A 15,003-nucleotide genomic window follows, 5' to 3' on the forward strand; every position below is an offset into this window, starting at 1 on the left:
GTGTGCAATGTTAATTACCTGCGGATAATTTCGCCCCGCCACAGGTGAGCTGAGGCGTACAGGGGCGCGTATACGCGCCCCTATACGCCTCAGCGTTGATAAATCTAGCCCTTAGTGACAAGACCAGTTTTCAATTTTCTTACTTTTTACATTTCTGCAGTGTTTGTGTTTAGCTGTAATTTTCCTCTTACTCATTTACTGTACCCACACATATTATATACCGTTTTTCTCACCATTAAATGGACTTTCTACAGGGAGTGTAGAATTATTAGGCAAATGAGTATTTTGACCACATCATCCTCTTTATGCATGTTGTCTTACTCCAAGCTGTATAGGCTCGAAAGCCTACTACCAATTAAGCATATTAGGTGATGTGCATCTCTGTAATGAGAAGGGGTGTGGTCTAATGACATCAACACCCTATATCAGGTGTGCATAATTATTAGGCAACTTCCTTTCCTTTGGCAAAATGGGTCAAAAGAAGGACTTGACAGGCTCAGAAAAGTCAAAAATAGTGAGATATCTTGCAGAGGGATGCAGCACTCTTAAAATTGCAAAGCTTCTGAAGCGTGATCATCGAACAATCAAGCGTTTCATTCAAAATAGTCAACAGGGTTGCAAGAAGCGTGTGGAAAAACCAAGGCACAAAATAACTGCCCATGAACTGAGAAAAGTCAAGCGTGCAGCTGCCAAGATGCCACTTGCCACCAGTTTGGCCATATTTCAGAGCTGCAACATCACTGGAGTGCCCAAAAGCACAAGGTGTGCAATACTCAGAGACATGGCCAAGGTAAGAAAGGCTGAAAGACGACCACCACTGAACAAGACACACAAGCTGAAACGTCAAGACTGGGCCAAGAAATATCTCAAGACTGATTTTTCTAAGGTTTTATGGATTGATGAAATGAGAGTGAGTCTTGATGGGCCAGATGGATGGGCCCGTGGCTGGATTGGTAAAGGGCAGAGAGCTCCAGTCCGACTCAGACGCCAGCAAGGTGGAGGTGGAGTACTGGTTTGGGCTGGTATCATCAAAGATGAGCTTGTGGGGCCTTTTCGGGTTGAGGATGGAGTCAAGCTCAACTCCCAGTCCTACTGCCAGTTTCTGGAAGACACCTTCTTCAAGCAGTGGTACAGGAAGAAGTCTGCATCCTTCAAGAAAAACATGATTTTCATGCAGGACAATGCTCCATCACACGCGTCCAAGTACTCCACAGCATGGCTGGCAAGAAAGGGTATAAAAGAAGAAAATCTAATGACATGGCCTCCTTGTTCAGCTGATCTGAACCCCATTGAGAACCTGTGGTCCATCATCAAATGTGAGATTTACAAGGAGGGAAAACAGTACACCTCTCTGAACAGTGTCTGGGAGGCTGTGGTTGCTGCTGCACGCAATGTTGATGGTGAACAGATCAAAACACTGACAGAATCCATGGATGGCAGGCTTTTGAGTGTCCTTGCAAAGAAAGGTGGCTATATTGGTCACTGATTTGTTTTTGTTTTGTTTTTGAATGTCAGAAATATATATTTGTGAATGTTGAGATGTTATATTGGTTTCACTGGTAAAAATAAATAATTGAAATGGGTATATATTTGTTTTTTGTTAAGTTGCCTAATAATTATGCACAGTAATAGTCACCTGCACACACAGATATCCCCCTAAAATAGCTATAACTAAAAACAAACTAAAAACTACTTTCAAAACTATTCAGCTTTGATATTAATGAGTTTTTTGGGTTCATTGAGAACATGGTTGTTGTTCAATAATAAAATTAATCCTCAAAAATACAACTTGCCTAATAATTCTGCACTCCCTGTAAAGATACCATTTATAATTTACTATAAAAAAATGATGAAAAAATACTTGCTTTTTCTAAATTTGACCCCCAAAATCTGTTACACATCTACAACCACCAAAAAACACCCATGCTAAATAGTTTCTAAATTTTGTCCTGAGTTTAGAAACACTCAATGTTTACATGTTCTTTGCTTTTTTGCAAGGTATAGGGCAATAAGTACAAGTAGCACTTTGCTATTTCCAAACCATTTTTTTGTTTCTCAAAATTTGCGATAGTTACATTGTAACACCCATATCTGTCAGGAATCTCTGAATAACCCTTCACGTGTGTGTGTGTATGTGTGTGTGTGTATATATATATATATATATATATATATATATATATATATATATATATATATATATATATATATATATATATATATATATATTAGTAGACAACCCAGATTTTGGTATATTTCATGCCACCTTTAAACTGCCAAATGTGATCAAATAAAAAAAATCGTTTACTTTTTCACAAACTGAAATTATTTACAAACAGTTTGTGCAGTTATGGCATAAATGGTTGTAAATGCTTCTCTGGGATCCCCTTTGTTCAGAAATAGCAGACATATGGCTTTGGCATTGCTTTTTGGTAATTAGAAGGCCACTAAATGCTGCTGCGCACCACACTTGTATTGTGCCCAGCAGTGAAGGGGTTAATTAGGTAGCTTGTAGGGTTAATTTTAGTTTTAGTGTAGGGATCAGCCTCCCACCTGACACATCCTACCCCCTGATCCCTCTCAAACAGCTCTTTTCCCTCCCCCAACCTCCAAAGGTCACCCCCATCTTAAGTACTGACAGATAGTCTGCCAGTATAAAAATAAGTTTAAAAAATATATATATTTTCTGCAGTGTAGGATCCCCCTTACCACCCAACCTCTCTGAGCCCCCACAAACAGCTCTCTTAACCCTCTACCTATTTGCCGCCATTTTAGGTACTGGTTTGCTCTAAATTATTGTATTTTTAATTTTTTTTTAAAACCCCCCACCTTTTCCCCATACTGTAGCTGCCCCCCTTCCCCTTAGAAATTTTCACTGTGGCCACTGCCTTTAGTGAGATAAGGGAGCTACCATTATAAAACTTAAAGGGACAGTCTAGTCAAAATCAAACTTTCATGATTCAGATAGGGAATGCAATTTTAAACAACTTTTCAATTCACTTTCATCATCAAATTTGCTTTGTTCTCTTGGTATTCTTTGTTGAAAGCTAAACCTAGGTAGGCTCATATGCTAATTTCTAAAACCTTGAAGGCCGACCCTTATTTCAATGCATTTGGCAGTTTTTCACAGCTAGAGGGCATAAGTTCATGTGTGACATACAAATAACATTGTGACCACGCCTGTTTATTTACAAGTGACAGGGCACTGATTGGCTAAATGCAAGTCTGTCAAAAGAACTGAAAAAAGGGGGCAGTCTGCAAAGGCTTAGATACAAGGTAATTACAGAGGTAAAAAGTATATTAATATAACTGTGTTGGTTATGCAAAACCGGAATCTTTAATCAAGGGACTATCTATCTTTTTAAACAATAACAATTCTGGAGTAGACTGTCCCTTTAAGTTCTACCATCACATGATTTTTAGCATCAAGTCTTCTAGTGAGCGTGAGCGAGCAAGAAGCTGACTGGAGCTAGAGCAAGTGTCTCCTAGCAACTATCTCAAAAGAAAAGTTACTCCTTTGCCTTTCTGTAAAGACCACAACTTTGGAAGCTGTGACAAGAAGTAATAGACACAGCACAAATTAAAGGACCACTCAATGCAGTAGAACTACATAATTAACACGAGTATCATAAGACAATGCAACAACACCTACCCTGATTTTTACAAAAGCAGTAGATTTTTTTTCCCCCCTGTCTTATTAATTTTTTTCCTTATTTTCCGGCTTACTATATTATATGACAGACATCAGCCAATCACAGACAAGTATACATATACCCTGTGAATTTGTGCACATGCTCAGTAGGATCTTGTTTCACAGAGAGTAAATATAGAGATTGCAAAATGTGATAATGGAAGTAAATTGGAAAGTGTCTTTAAACTGTATGTTCTTTCTGAATAATCAGTTTATTTTGACTTGAGTTTTAAAAAAAAAAAAAAAAAAAAAGTAAATAAAAGGTAAAATTATTTCTAATGTTGAATTATACATATTGCAGATATTTATTTTAAGTAAAACCCACTGCTTAGGTTTTTTTTGTTGTTACAACGAAACAGACTGTTATAGTATGCTGGCATATTATTGCAAGGCACTGTGCAATGCAAATTGTGTTAAGAAAAAGTGTACTTGGTGCCACAAACTATGTATGTTAGCTATGTTGTATGCATAGTCCATGTAGTATGCTTGGCAACACGTTTTTCTTTTCACTGTTTTGTAGCAGTGCGTGAAATATAGTACAAGTGCAGTCACATTTAATATGTTGTACAGTACCTGCTCTTTCTGAGTCATGAAAGCTTAATTTTGACTAGACTATTCCTTTAAATGGACCTGAAGCTGAAATCACATTCCTTTTTGGGAGCATACAGGGTTCTTTCTGTGGAGCCCACTAGGTCAGGGTTTCCTGGCTTCACTTCTCAGAAGCCACTAACAGGTCATAGTTATTGTACGGCTGATTATATCAATTGTTTTTGTACTGTACTTCTGAAAATCTAGCCTGTTAATGGACTCTGGGGACTGGCATTGGAGACCCCAACTGTTCTGCATTTATTAGGATTGTTCAACCACACTTCCTTATTATCAGCCTAATTATGTCCCGAAACTTCCTACACCCTACTTGTCCTGGGCACTTCCCCCTGCTTGTCATGACTCTGGCCCTGCACGTAGACCATACTGGTAATTAACTCCTTTACTGTCGCATCTCAGGTAAAAGTAACTAGATCCATAGCTGTCAGAGAGGGTTAAAAATCATCCATGTGTTCCTTTGTGCAGTCTGGCAATCTAGGGGTTTATTGGGTCCACTTGCTTGATCCAATTCCTTTGTAGGTTCCTGTGTGGACTGTGGATTGGCACTGTGGTTGAATATTCTGAGTCATGAAAAAAACATTTTGTGCTTCATGTCCTGGTTAGGTAGAATTTGAAAGGTGTTTCTTTTACATCTCACACACCATAACCCATTTGGTGATCTAAATATAATATTAAAAACAGATATCACTTCACGCTATAATATATTAGCTATTAAGAGACTATATAAAAAAAGAAAAAGGAGTTTCTGAAAACCTGGGTGTACCCAAAACTGACTTGCTGGTGTGCCCTTGGTTCTCTCCCATCACATGCAGCATTAGGAGTGATGATTAGACAAAGGGCTCCGCTTTAGCTTAGCGTAGAACCGAAGACACTGCTTTGAGCCCTAGTAGTAATGGAGGAACAGCGGCCTGTATTTATTACCGCACATTGGCTTATTTGACTGAGCGACTAGCTACATGTATCACACAGAGCGTGTGACATATACACTGCTACTGGCTCCCTCTACTTGTTTTACCCTTTACACACTGGTGCTTGCTTCAACGCTAAGAGCCTGGTGTACGGCTTAAATTGTATATTGACTTTGTGATAGTATGCAACTTTGGTTTGTAGCATTCGTATATGCAATCAACTTTTGTAATACATTTTGTGTGATTATCAGTAACCAGCTTGTTGTAATTACTTTGTAGTAGTGATTTCACACAGCATTATATGTTCATTCAAGGACACATAACAGTAGTGTGCCACTGCCTATAATGTAAAGCTAAGCTAACGCTTTTGACCTGTATAACAACTACTGACATGTGCCAATACTTGCCTATTATTTCCGCCCTTCTTGCAAGTGCTGACATCACTTCCGTGTGTAAAAAGGTTGCACATGTCCGTTTTCCGTCTGCACCTAGATTGTGTTTAGCTGGCGTTCTAAGAAGATGACCACTTTACGAGCGTTCACTTGCGACGATCTGTTCCGGTTCAATAACATGTGAGACTTATTCTTACATAGATTATTAGTGTCTGTGTGTGCATTTGAATATGGAGATCGTGTGTGTCCTAGTTTATTAGGAGATCTAGGTAGGAATAAGGGGCGCACAGCATGACAACGAGGTCAATAATGAGCATCAGATATTGCACCCATTACGTGTGCTTCATTTTACAACACTCAGGAGATGCAGAGAGAAATAGGGAGCTCACAACATTACACAGTGGGCATGACTTACCCCTCTTAATTTTATATTACAATATTTGAATAATCCTGGTTTATGTTGATGACTGTATGGTGGAGATTTACCAACAGGAGAATGGGCAATAAAAAAAACAAAACAAAAAAACCCACTTTTTTCAATTAACTCCTGTTATATTTTTTTTTTGTCTTATTCTCTTCATATACTTCATTGAAGAGTAAGCCTAGATAGACTGATAGGAGTTTAGGAGCATGTGCATTTGCATGTCTTTAACATTCTATGGCAGCAGTATTTGCAACAATGTATAAGATTGTTATAAACATTGTTACAACCACTTCTGCCAGATGACTGAAGAGTGCACAGTCCTGAGTTCACCTAGAATTACTCTTTAACCCCTTAAAGTGAATGTAAAGTTGAATAAACGAGTCCCCGTTTTTTTTAAAAAAAATACTATTAAAAACAGGGACACTTTCATTCATTAAATTTTACATTACATCATTTTTAAAAAATACCTTTTTTCTTTAGAAAACCCAGACCGGCGATCCTCCACCTGGAGCTCCTCTATACTTAGCACAGCAATGACAAAACCGGTTTCCTCCAATCATGGCGTGCACCCCCCAGAGTGTCCAGCTCGTGAGGCCACGCAGTGATTGAGGAAGCCGGTTTCGTCATCAATATGCTAAGTACAGCATGAGAAGCGGGCTGAGGATCTAGGTCTAGGTTTCCTAAAGAAAAAGGTTAGTATTTAAATAAAAAAACAAAAAATGCTGCAATGTAAAGTTTAATGAATGAAAGTGACCCTGTATTTAATAGTATTTTAACCACTTAGGGCTAGATTTATCAAGCCCTTGCGGCAGCAAGTTCTCACAAGAACGTGCTCGCCGTGATTTATCAAGCAGCGGTCACCAGACCGCTGCTTCCCTAACATCTTCGCCACCTCTTTTGTGGCGAAATTAAATCTCCTCGGTCGAGTCCGACCGAGGAGATTGACAGCTCCTGCCCGTGCGTGATTGGCTGTGCGCGGGCAGGGGGCGGGATTGAATTTACTTTTTCTAAATTTGACCCCCAAAATCTTACACATCTACAACCACCAAAAAACACCCATGCTAAATAGTTTCTAAATTTTGTCCTGAGTTTAGAAACACTCAATGTTTACATGTTCTTTGCTTTTTTGCAAGGTATAGGGCAATAAGTACAAATAGCACTTTGCTATTTCCAAACCATTTTTTTGTTTCTCAAAATTTGCGATAGTTACATTGTAACACCCATATCTGTCAGGAATCTCTGAATAACCCTTCACGTGTGTATGTGTGTGTGTGTGTATTTTTTTTTATATATATATTTTAGTAGACAACCCAGATTTTGGTATATTTCATGCCACCTTTAAACTGCCAAATGCGATCAAATAAAAAAAATCGTTCACTTTTTCACAAACTTAAAGAGACACTGAACCCAATTTTTTTCTTTCATGATTCAGATAGAGCATGCAATTTTAAGTCACTTTCTAATTTATTCCTATTATCAATTTTTCTTTGTTCTCTTGCTATATTTATTTTAAAAAGAAGATATCTAAGCTTTTTTTTTTTTATTCAGAACTCTGGACAGCACTTTATTGGTGGATGAGTTTATCCACCAATCAGCAAGAACAACCCAGGTTGATCACCAAAAATGGGCCGGCATCTAAACTTACTTTCTTGCATTTCAAATAAAGATACCAAGAGAATGAAGAAAATTTGATAATAGGAGTAAATTAGAAAGTTGCTTAAAATGTCATGCTCTATCTGAATCACAAAAGAAAAAATTTGGGTACAGTGTCCCTTTAAGGTTTCTCACTGAAATTATTTACAGTTTGTGCAGTTATGGCATAAATGGTTGTAAATGCTTCTCTGGGATCCCCTTTGTTCAGAAATAGCAGACATATATGGCTTTGGCATTGCTTTTTGGTAATTAGAAGGCCACTAAATGCTGCTGCGCACCACACTTGTATGGTGCCCAGCAGTGAAGGGGTTAATTAGGTAGCTTGTAGGGTTAATTTTAGTTTTAGTGTAGGGATCAGCCTCCCGACTGACACATCCTACCCCCTGATCCCTCTCAAACAGCTCTTTTCCCTCCCCCAACCTCCAAAGGTCACCCCCATCTTAAGTACTGACAGATAGTCTGCCAGTATAAAAATAAGTTTAAAAAATATATATATTTTCTGCAGTGTAGGATCCCCCTTACCACCCAACCTCCCTGAGCCCCCACAAACAGCTCTCTTAACCCTCTACCTATTTGCCGCCATTTTAGGTACTGGTTTGCTCTAAATTATTGAATTTTTTTTTTTTTTTTTTTTTTTTTAAAACCCCCCCACCTTTTCCCCATACTGTAGCTGCCCCCCCTTCCCCTTAGAAATTTTCACTGTGGCCACTGCCTTTAGTGAGATAAGGGAGCTACCATTATAAAACTTAAAGGGACAGTCTAGTCAAAATCAAACTTTCATGATTCAGATAGGGAATGCAATTTTAAACAACTTTTCAATTCACTTTCATCATCAAATTTGCTTTGTTCTCTTGGTATTCTTTGTTGAAAGCTAAACCTAGGTAGGCTCATATGCTAATTTCTAAAACCTTGAAGGCCGACCCTTATTTCAATGCATTTGGCAGTTTTTCACAGCTAGAGGGCATAAGTTCATGTGTGACATACAAATAACATTGTGACCACGCCTGTTTATTTACAAGTGACAGGGCACTGATTGGCTAAATGCAAGTCTGTCAAAAGAACTGAAAAAAGGGGGCAGTCTGCAAAGGCTTAGATACAAGGTAATTACAGAGGTAAAAGGTATATTAATATAACTGTGTTGGTTATGCAAAACCGGAATCTTTAAACAAGGGACTATCTATCTTTTTAAACAATAACAATTCTGGAGTAGACTGTCCCTTTAAGTTCTACCATCACATGATTTTTAGCATCAAGTCTTCTAGTGAGCGTGAGCGAGCAAGAAGCTGACTGGAGCTAGAGCAAGTGTCTCCTAGCAACTATCTCAAAAGAAAAGTTACTCCTTTGCCTTTCTGTAAAGACCACAACTTTGGGACCTGTGACAAGAAGTACTAGACACAGCACAAATTAAAGGACCACTCAATGCAGTAGAACTAAATAATTAACACGAGTATCATAAGACAATAACACCTACCCTGATTTTTACAAAAGCAGTAGATTTTTTTTCCCCCTGTCTTATTATTTTTTTTCCTTATTTTCCGGCTTACTGTATTATGATAGACATCAGCCAATCACAGACTAGTATACATATACCCTGTGAATTTGTGCACATGCTCAGTAGGATCTTGTTCCACAGAGAGTAAATATAGAGATTGCAAAATGTGATAATGGAAGTAAATTGGAAAGTGTCTTAAAACTGTATGTTCTTTCTGAATAATCAGTTTATTTTGACTTGAGTTAAAATAAAAGTAAATAAAAGGTAAAATTCTTTCTAATGTTGAATTATACGTATTGCAGATATTTCTTTTAAGTAAAACCCACTGCTTAGGTTTTTTTTGTTGTTACAACGAAACAGACTGTTTTATAGTATGCTGGCATATTATTGCAAGGCACTGTGCAATGCAAATTGTGTTAAAGAAAAAAGTGTACTTGGTGCCACACGCTATGTATGTTAGCTATGTTTTATGCATAGTCCATGTAGTATGCTTGGCAACACGTTTTTCTTTTCACTGTTTTGTAGCAGTGCGTGAAATATAGCACAAGTGCAGTCACATTTAATATGTTGTACAGTACACTTAAAGGAATAGTATAGTCAAAATCACACTTGATTCATGATTCAGAGCATGCAATTTTAAGCAACTTTCTAATCTACTCCTATTATCAAGTTTTTTTTTTTTCTTCATTCTCTTGGTATCTTTTTTTTTTTATTTTTTTTTATTTTTTTTTAATAATATTTATTTGTATAATTAGGGAAAAATAATGACAATCCAAAAAAAAATACAATAACAGTATGTTATAAAAAGAATACAAACCATTATTAGCGAATTAGCTATCAATGAACAATTCTAAGAAGTCTGTAACGGTTAAACCAATATGAGTAAGCGAGAAAGAAAAAATCGAAAATTTGGATTACCGTTACCCTACGGTAGAATCTTGTTTTTATCTTATTCCCCATTTTCAATTATTAAATAAAATCTGGTTAACCAGAACCACACATAGAGCAAACTGAAACAATAAAACAGGACACAACAAAACCAAAACATAAGAGAGACAAAAAAAAAAAAAAAAAAAAACTCTGTCGGGCCCCCCCGAACCCTATTACTCGCCATCCAGTGCCCATTCTTGCGGAAAGCGACCTGAGAGGATATTAATTACAACAAACTCGGAGTCAATGAATGGTTTTATCATTTTTTTTTGGAGTACCAAGGGCAAGGAAAGAACAAACAATTCCCATTTTCTGAAAAAGGCCCCTAAATGCTCTTCTTGTGGATATGGTATATTAAACTGTTCCGTCGTAAATTGATTCATTAGGGCCGCTTTAAAATGTACAAATTTAGGTGCTTCACGGGCCTTCCATAATTTGAGGATCAGATTATGTCCTATTAATATAATTGTGTTTAAAAGACTAAAATTTTTACTAATGCCTTGGAATTGTACCAGGAAAAAAATCTCAATGGGTAACAAATCATGTTCCAGCTTCACAACTGTATTCATCCAATAAGAAATCTTTTTCCAGAATTGAAAAATTTTGGGGCAACCCCAAAGACAATGTACTAGGTCAGCATCCGTTGACAAGCATCTAGGGCACAGAACCTTTGTATTGTACCATTTAGATAAAGCACCGGGGGTAAAATACCTCTGAAGCCCAATGGTATCTTTATTTTAATGTAAGCTTAGTAGCTGGCCCATTTTTGGTTCAGCACCTGGGTAGAGCTTCCTGATTGGTGGCTACATTTAGACAACAATCAGAAAGTGCTAACCAGGTGCCCAACCAAAAATGGGCTGGCTCCTATGCTTACATTCTTGCTTTTTAAAATAAAGATACCAAGAGAACGAAGAAAAATTGATAATGGGAGTAAATGAGAAAGTTCCTTAAAATTACCTGCTCTATCTGAATCATGAAAGTTTAATTTTGACTAGACTATTCCTTTAAATGGACCTGAAGCTGAAATCACATTCCTTTTTGGGAGCATACAGGGTTCTTTCTGTGGAGCCCACTAGGTCAGGGTTTCCTGGCTCCACTTCTCAGAAGCCACTAACAGGTCATAGTTATTGTACGGCTGATTATATCAATTGTTTTTGTACTGTACTTCTGAAAATCTAGCCTGTTAATGGGCTCTGGGGACTGGCATTGGAGAGACCCCAACTGTTCTGCATTTATTAGGATTGTTCAACCACACTTCCTTATTGTCAGCCCAATTATGTCCCGAAACTTCCTACACCCTACTTGTCCTGGGCACTCCCCCCTGCACGTAGACCATACTGGTAATTAACTCCTTTACTGTCGCATCTCAGGTAAAAGTAACTAACTCCATAGCTGTCAGAGAGGGTTAATCATCCATGTGTTCCTTTGTGCAGTCTGGCAAGTTTATTGGGTCCACTTGCTTGATCCAGTTCCTTTGTAGGTTCCTGTGTGGATTGGCACTGTGGTTGAATATTCTGAGTCATGAAAAAAACATTTTGTGCTTCATGTCCCTTTAAGCTGGTTAGGTAGAATTTTGAAAGGTGTTTCTTTTACATCTCACACACCATAACCCATTTGGTGATCTAAATATAATATAAAAAACAGATATCACTTCACGCTATAATATATTGGCTATTAAGAGACTATATAAAAAAAAAGGAAAAAGGAGTTTCTGAAAACCTGGGTGCACCCAAAACTGACTTGCTGGTGTGCCCTTGGTTCTCTCCCATCACATATGCAGCATTAGGAGTGATTAGACAAAGGGCTCCGCTTTAGCTTAGCGTAGAACTGAAGACACTGCTTTGAGCCCTAGTAGTAATGGAGGAACAGCGGCCTGTATTTATTACCGCACATTGGCTTATTTGACTGAGCGACTAGCTACATGTATCTTTCACTTAAGCCTGTCCATGGTTAACTGTTAATTGGAGGTTCACACAGAGCGTGTGACATATACACTGCTACTGGCTCCCTCTACTTATTTTAGCCTTTACACACTGGTGCTTGCTTCAACACTAAGAGCCTGGTGTACGGCTTACATTGTATATTGACTTTGTGATAGTATGTGACTTTAGTTTGTAGCGTTCGTATATGCAATCAACTTTTGTAATAAATTTTGTGTGATTATAAGTAACCAGCTTGTTGTAATTACTTTGTAGCAGTGCAACTTGAGTCACGCTTTGGGCACCTATTATTTTTAGAAGCTCCTTTTCTTTTCCTATATTTTCTCCAATAATTTTGTGACCTCACTCTCTCTTTATATTGATTGAGTTAAGCTATGTGCACAATTCCTTATTATTTTTTTTTTTCTTTTTAACTATAAAATCTCTTGTACAACTCTTTTTCTGGTGTTCAGCCCTGTCTTTGTTTTTTAACTCTCTAATGTTCAATTGCTCTTTGGTGTTCAATTGCTTTTTCTCTGCAGATGAACTCTGTTTGCAGTTCACAAACTGCCGCTTCCTCTAACAGACACCTCCAAAAAGGCACACAGACCTCTCCCACATGCTTTCACATGTCCACCACTGCAGCATGCTGGGAACTGTAGTTCCTTGGCTGCAGAGCTGCTAACAGATGTGATGCAAGTGTTGTGCATATATAATAAAAAAAATTAAATAAGTAACAGTCATGATAACAAAACAAAAAAAACAGGACACCTCTTCAAAAAGTTCTGGGGACAAAGGGACAGTGTTAAAAAAACAAACAGGACAATCCTGTAAAAAAACTAAACATTTCAGAGATGGCCTTAAAGACCATTAAATGCAGTAGAATGGCATAATTAGCAAGTGCATAATAAAAAGACAATGCAATAACACCTACTATGAATTTCAAATAAGAAGTAGATTTATTTATTTTTCTGCCAAATTTATTTTTTCTTCCATTTTGCCGGCCCCCTGTATCATGTGACAGATATCAGCCAATCACAGACTAGTATACGTATACCCTGTGAGCTTATGCACATGCTCAGTAGGATCTTGTTCCTCAGAAAGGGTGACTATAAAAAGACTGCAAAATTTGATAATGGAAGTAAATTGGAAAGTGTCTTAAAACTGCATGCTCTTTCTGAATCATAAGTTTATTTTGACTTGAGTGTCCCTTTAAAGGCATATTAAACCTTCCAAACATCTTCAACCAACTATAAGATGTACCTTCTCTGACTTTATAGCTAGTGGTTATAGCTGTGTGCTTGGTGATTTATAGTGCGCGTGTGACTTGTCACGCAGTAGTTGGGTGTCTTATAGTGCGTGTGTGACCCTTTCATGTACTAGTCAGGTGACTTATAGTGCGTGTGCGACCTGTCGTGTAGTAGTCGGGTGACTTATAGTGCGTGTGTGATCCTGTCCTGTAATAGTCGGGTGACTTATAGTGTGTGTGCGACCCTTTCATATACTAGTCGGATGACTTATAGTGCGTGTGTGACCTGTCACGTAGTAGTCGAGTGACTTATAGTGCGTGTGCGACCTGTTGCGTAGTAGTCGGGTGACTTATAGTGTGTGTGTGGGACCTGTCACATAGTAGTCGGGTGACTTATAGTGCGTGTGTGGGACCTGTCACATAGTAGTCGGGTGACTTATAGTGCGTGTGTGATCCTGTCCTGTAGTAGTCGGGTGACTTATAGTGCGTGTGCGACCCTTTCATGTACTAGTCGGGTGACTTATAGTGCGTGTGTGATCCTGTCCTGTAGTAGTCGGGTGACTTATAGTGCGTGTGACCTGTCATGTGTGCAGCAGATGTAGGCTTTGAATGGGGTGGTCTGTACAGTATCTGACTGGTTGTACCATCTGACTAGATAAAAGTCAGAATTAAACTGTAGCAATTCAGTGTTATCCAGTGCTCTCTGGGTTGTACGTCTTACTACTTAAAGTCAAAATTAACTTAAATTGACTGCATAGAGCATGACATTTTAAACAACTTTCCATTTTACATCTGTTTTGAATTTTGCTTAGGTATAACAATGTTATAGATAGTTTACAAACACCACTAAAGACAAGTGCACGCTCCTATCTTAGTTTAGTCTTCAATAAAGAATACCAAGAAAACAAAGCAAATTTGATAATAGAAGTAAATTGGAAAGTTGTTTAAAATGACATTCTCATGCTCTGTCTGAATAATGAAAGTTTAATTTTTTACTTTAATTTGATCATCATTAAAGCAAAGCCCTACCTAACACTCAGAAAAGGGACGTATAGATTGGCAGCACTTTACAGCCAATTAGATTGCAGAGTTAAATTGCCATAATAGCTGAAAAATCACATGCTTCAATTCATTACAGCATATCATTTTAAGACTATCGACCCTGCACTACTGTATGTTTAACCCGTTACCCATACAGTAGAAGTACTGCTCAGGACCAGCAAAGATCACTGCCGGTCTCATGTGGAAACTGCAGCTAATCCAATCAGCAGCAATAGTTACACAACTGGGTTGTACAACTTGCGCTGCTGATTGGATTAGTAGTGTTAACAATCGGGACTAGCAGTACAGCAGTACAGGGTCCATTGTCTTAAAATGACATGGTTTAATAAATCAGAGCATGCAATTTTTCAATTATTTTGGCCCTTTAAGAATACTTCCTGGACACACCAGGGATATGAAAATGATTTTTTTCTTTCATGATAAAAATGTAATTTTAAGCAACTTTCTAATTTACTCCTATTATCAGTTTTCTTCGTTCTTTTGGTGTCTTTATTTGAAAAGGCGGGAATGTAAGCTTAGGAGCCGGCCCATTTTTGGTTCAGCACCTGGGTACATTTAGCCACCAATCAGCAAGTGCTACCCAAGTTCTGAACCAAAAATAGACTGGCTCCTAAGCTTACATCCCTGCTTTTTGAAATAAAGATACCAAAAGAACGAAAAAGAAAAAAATGGATAATAGG

General features: G+C 38.0%; 1 protein-coding gene across 1 annotated transcript in view; it reads left to right on the top strand.

The window, feature by feature from the left end:
- Nucleotides 1-5,652: 5,652 nt before the first annotated feature.
- The window catches only part of NAA20 (N-alpha-acetyltransferase 20, NatB catalytic subunit), a 29,754-nt gene continuing 20,403 nt past the window's right edge, over nucleotides 5,653-15,003 (top strand). Inside the window, exon 1 of the mRNA XM_053712008.1 lies at nucleotides 5,653-5,774. Coding sequence (XP_053567983.1) covers nucleotides 5,722-5,774 — 53 coding nt within the window. The 5' untranslated portion in view covers nucleotides 5,653-5,721. The remainder of the gene's footprint in view (nucleotides 5,775-15,003) is intronic.

Source organism: Bombina bombina, chromosome 4, assembly GCF_027579735.1.
Source record: "Bombina bombina isolate aBomBom1 chromosome 4, aBomBom1.pri, whole genome shotgun sequence".
Lineage (NCBI taxonomy): Eukaryota > Metazoa > Chordata > Amphibia > Anura > Bombinatoridae > Bombina > Bombina bombina.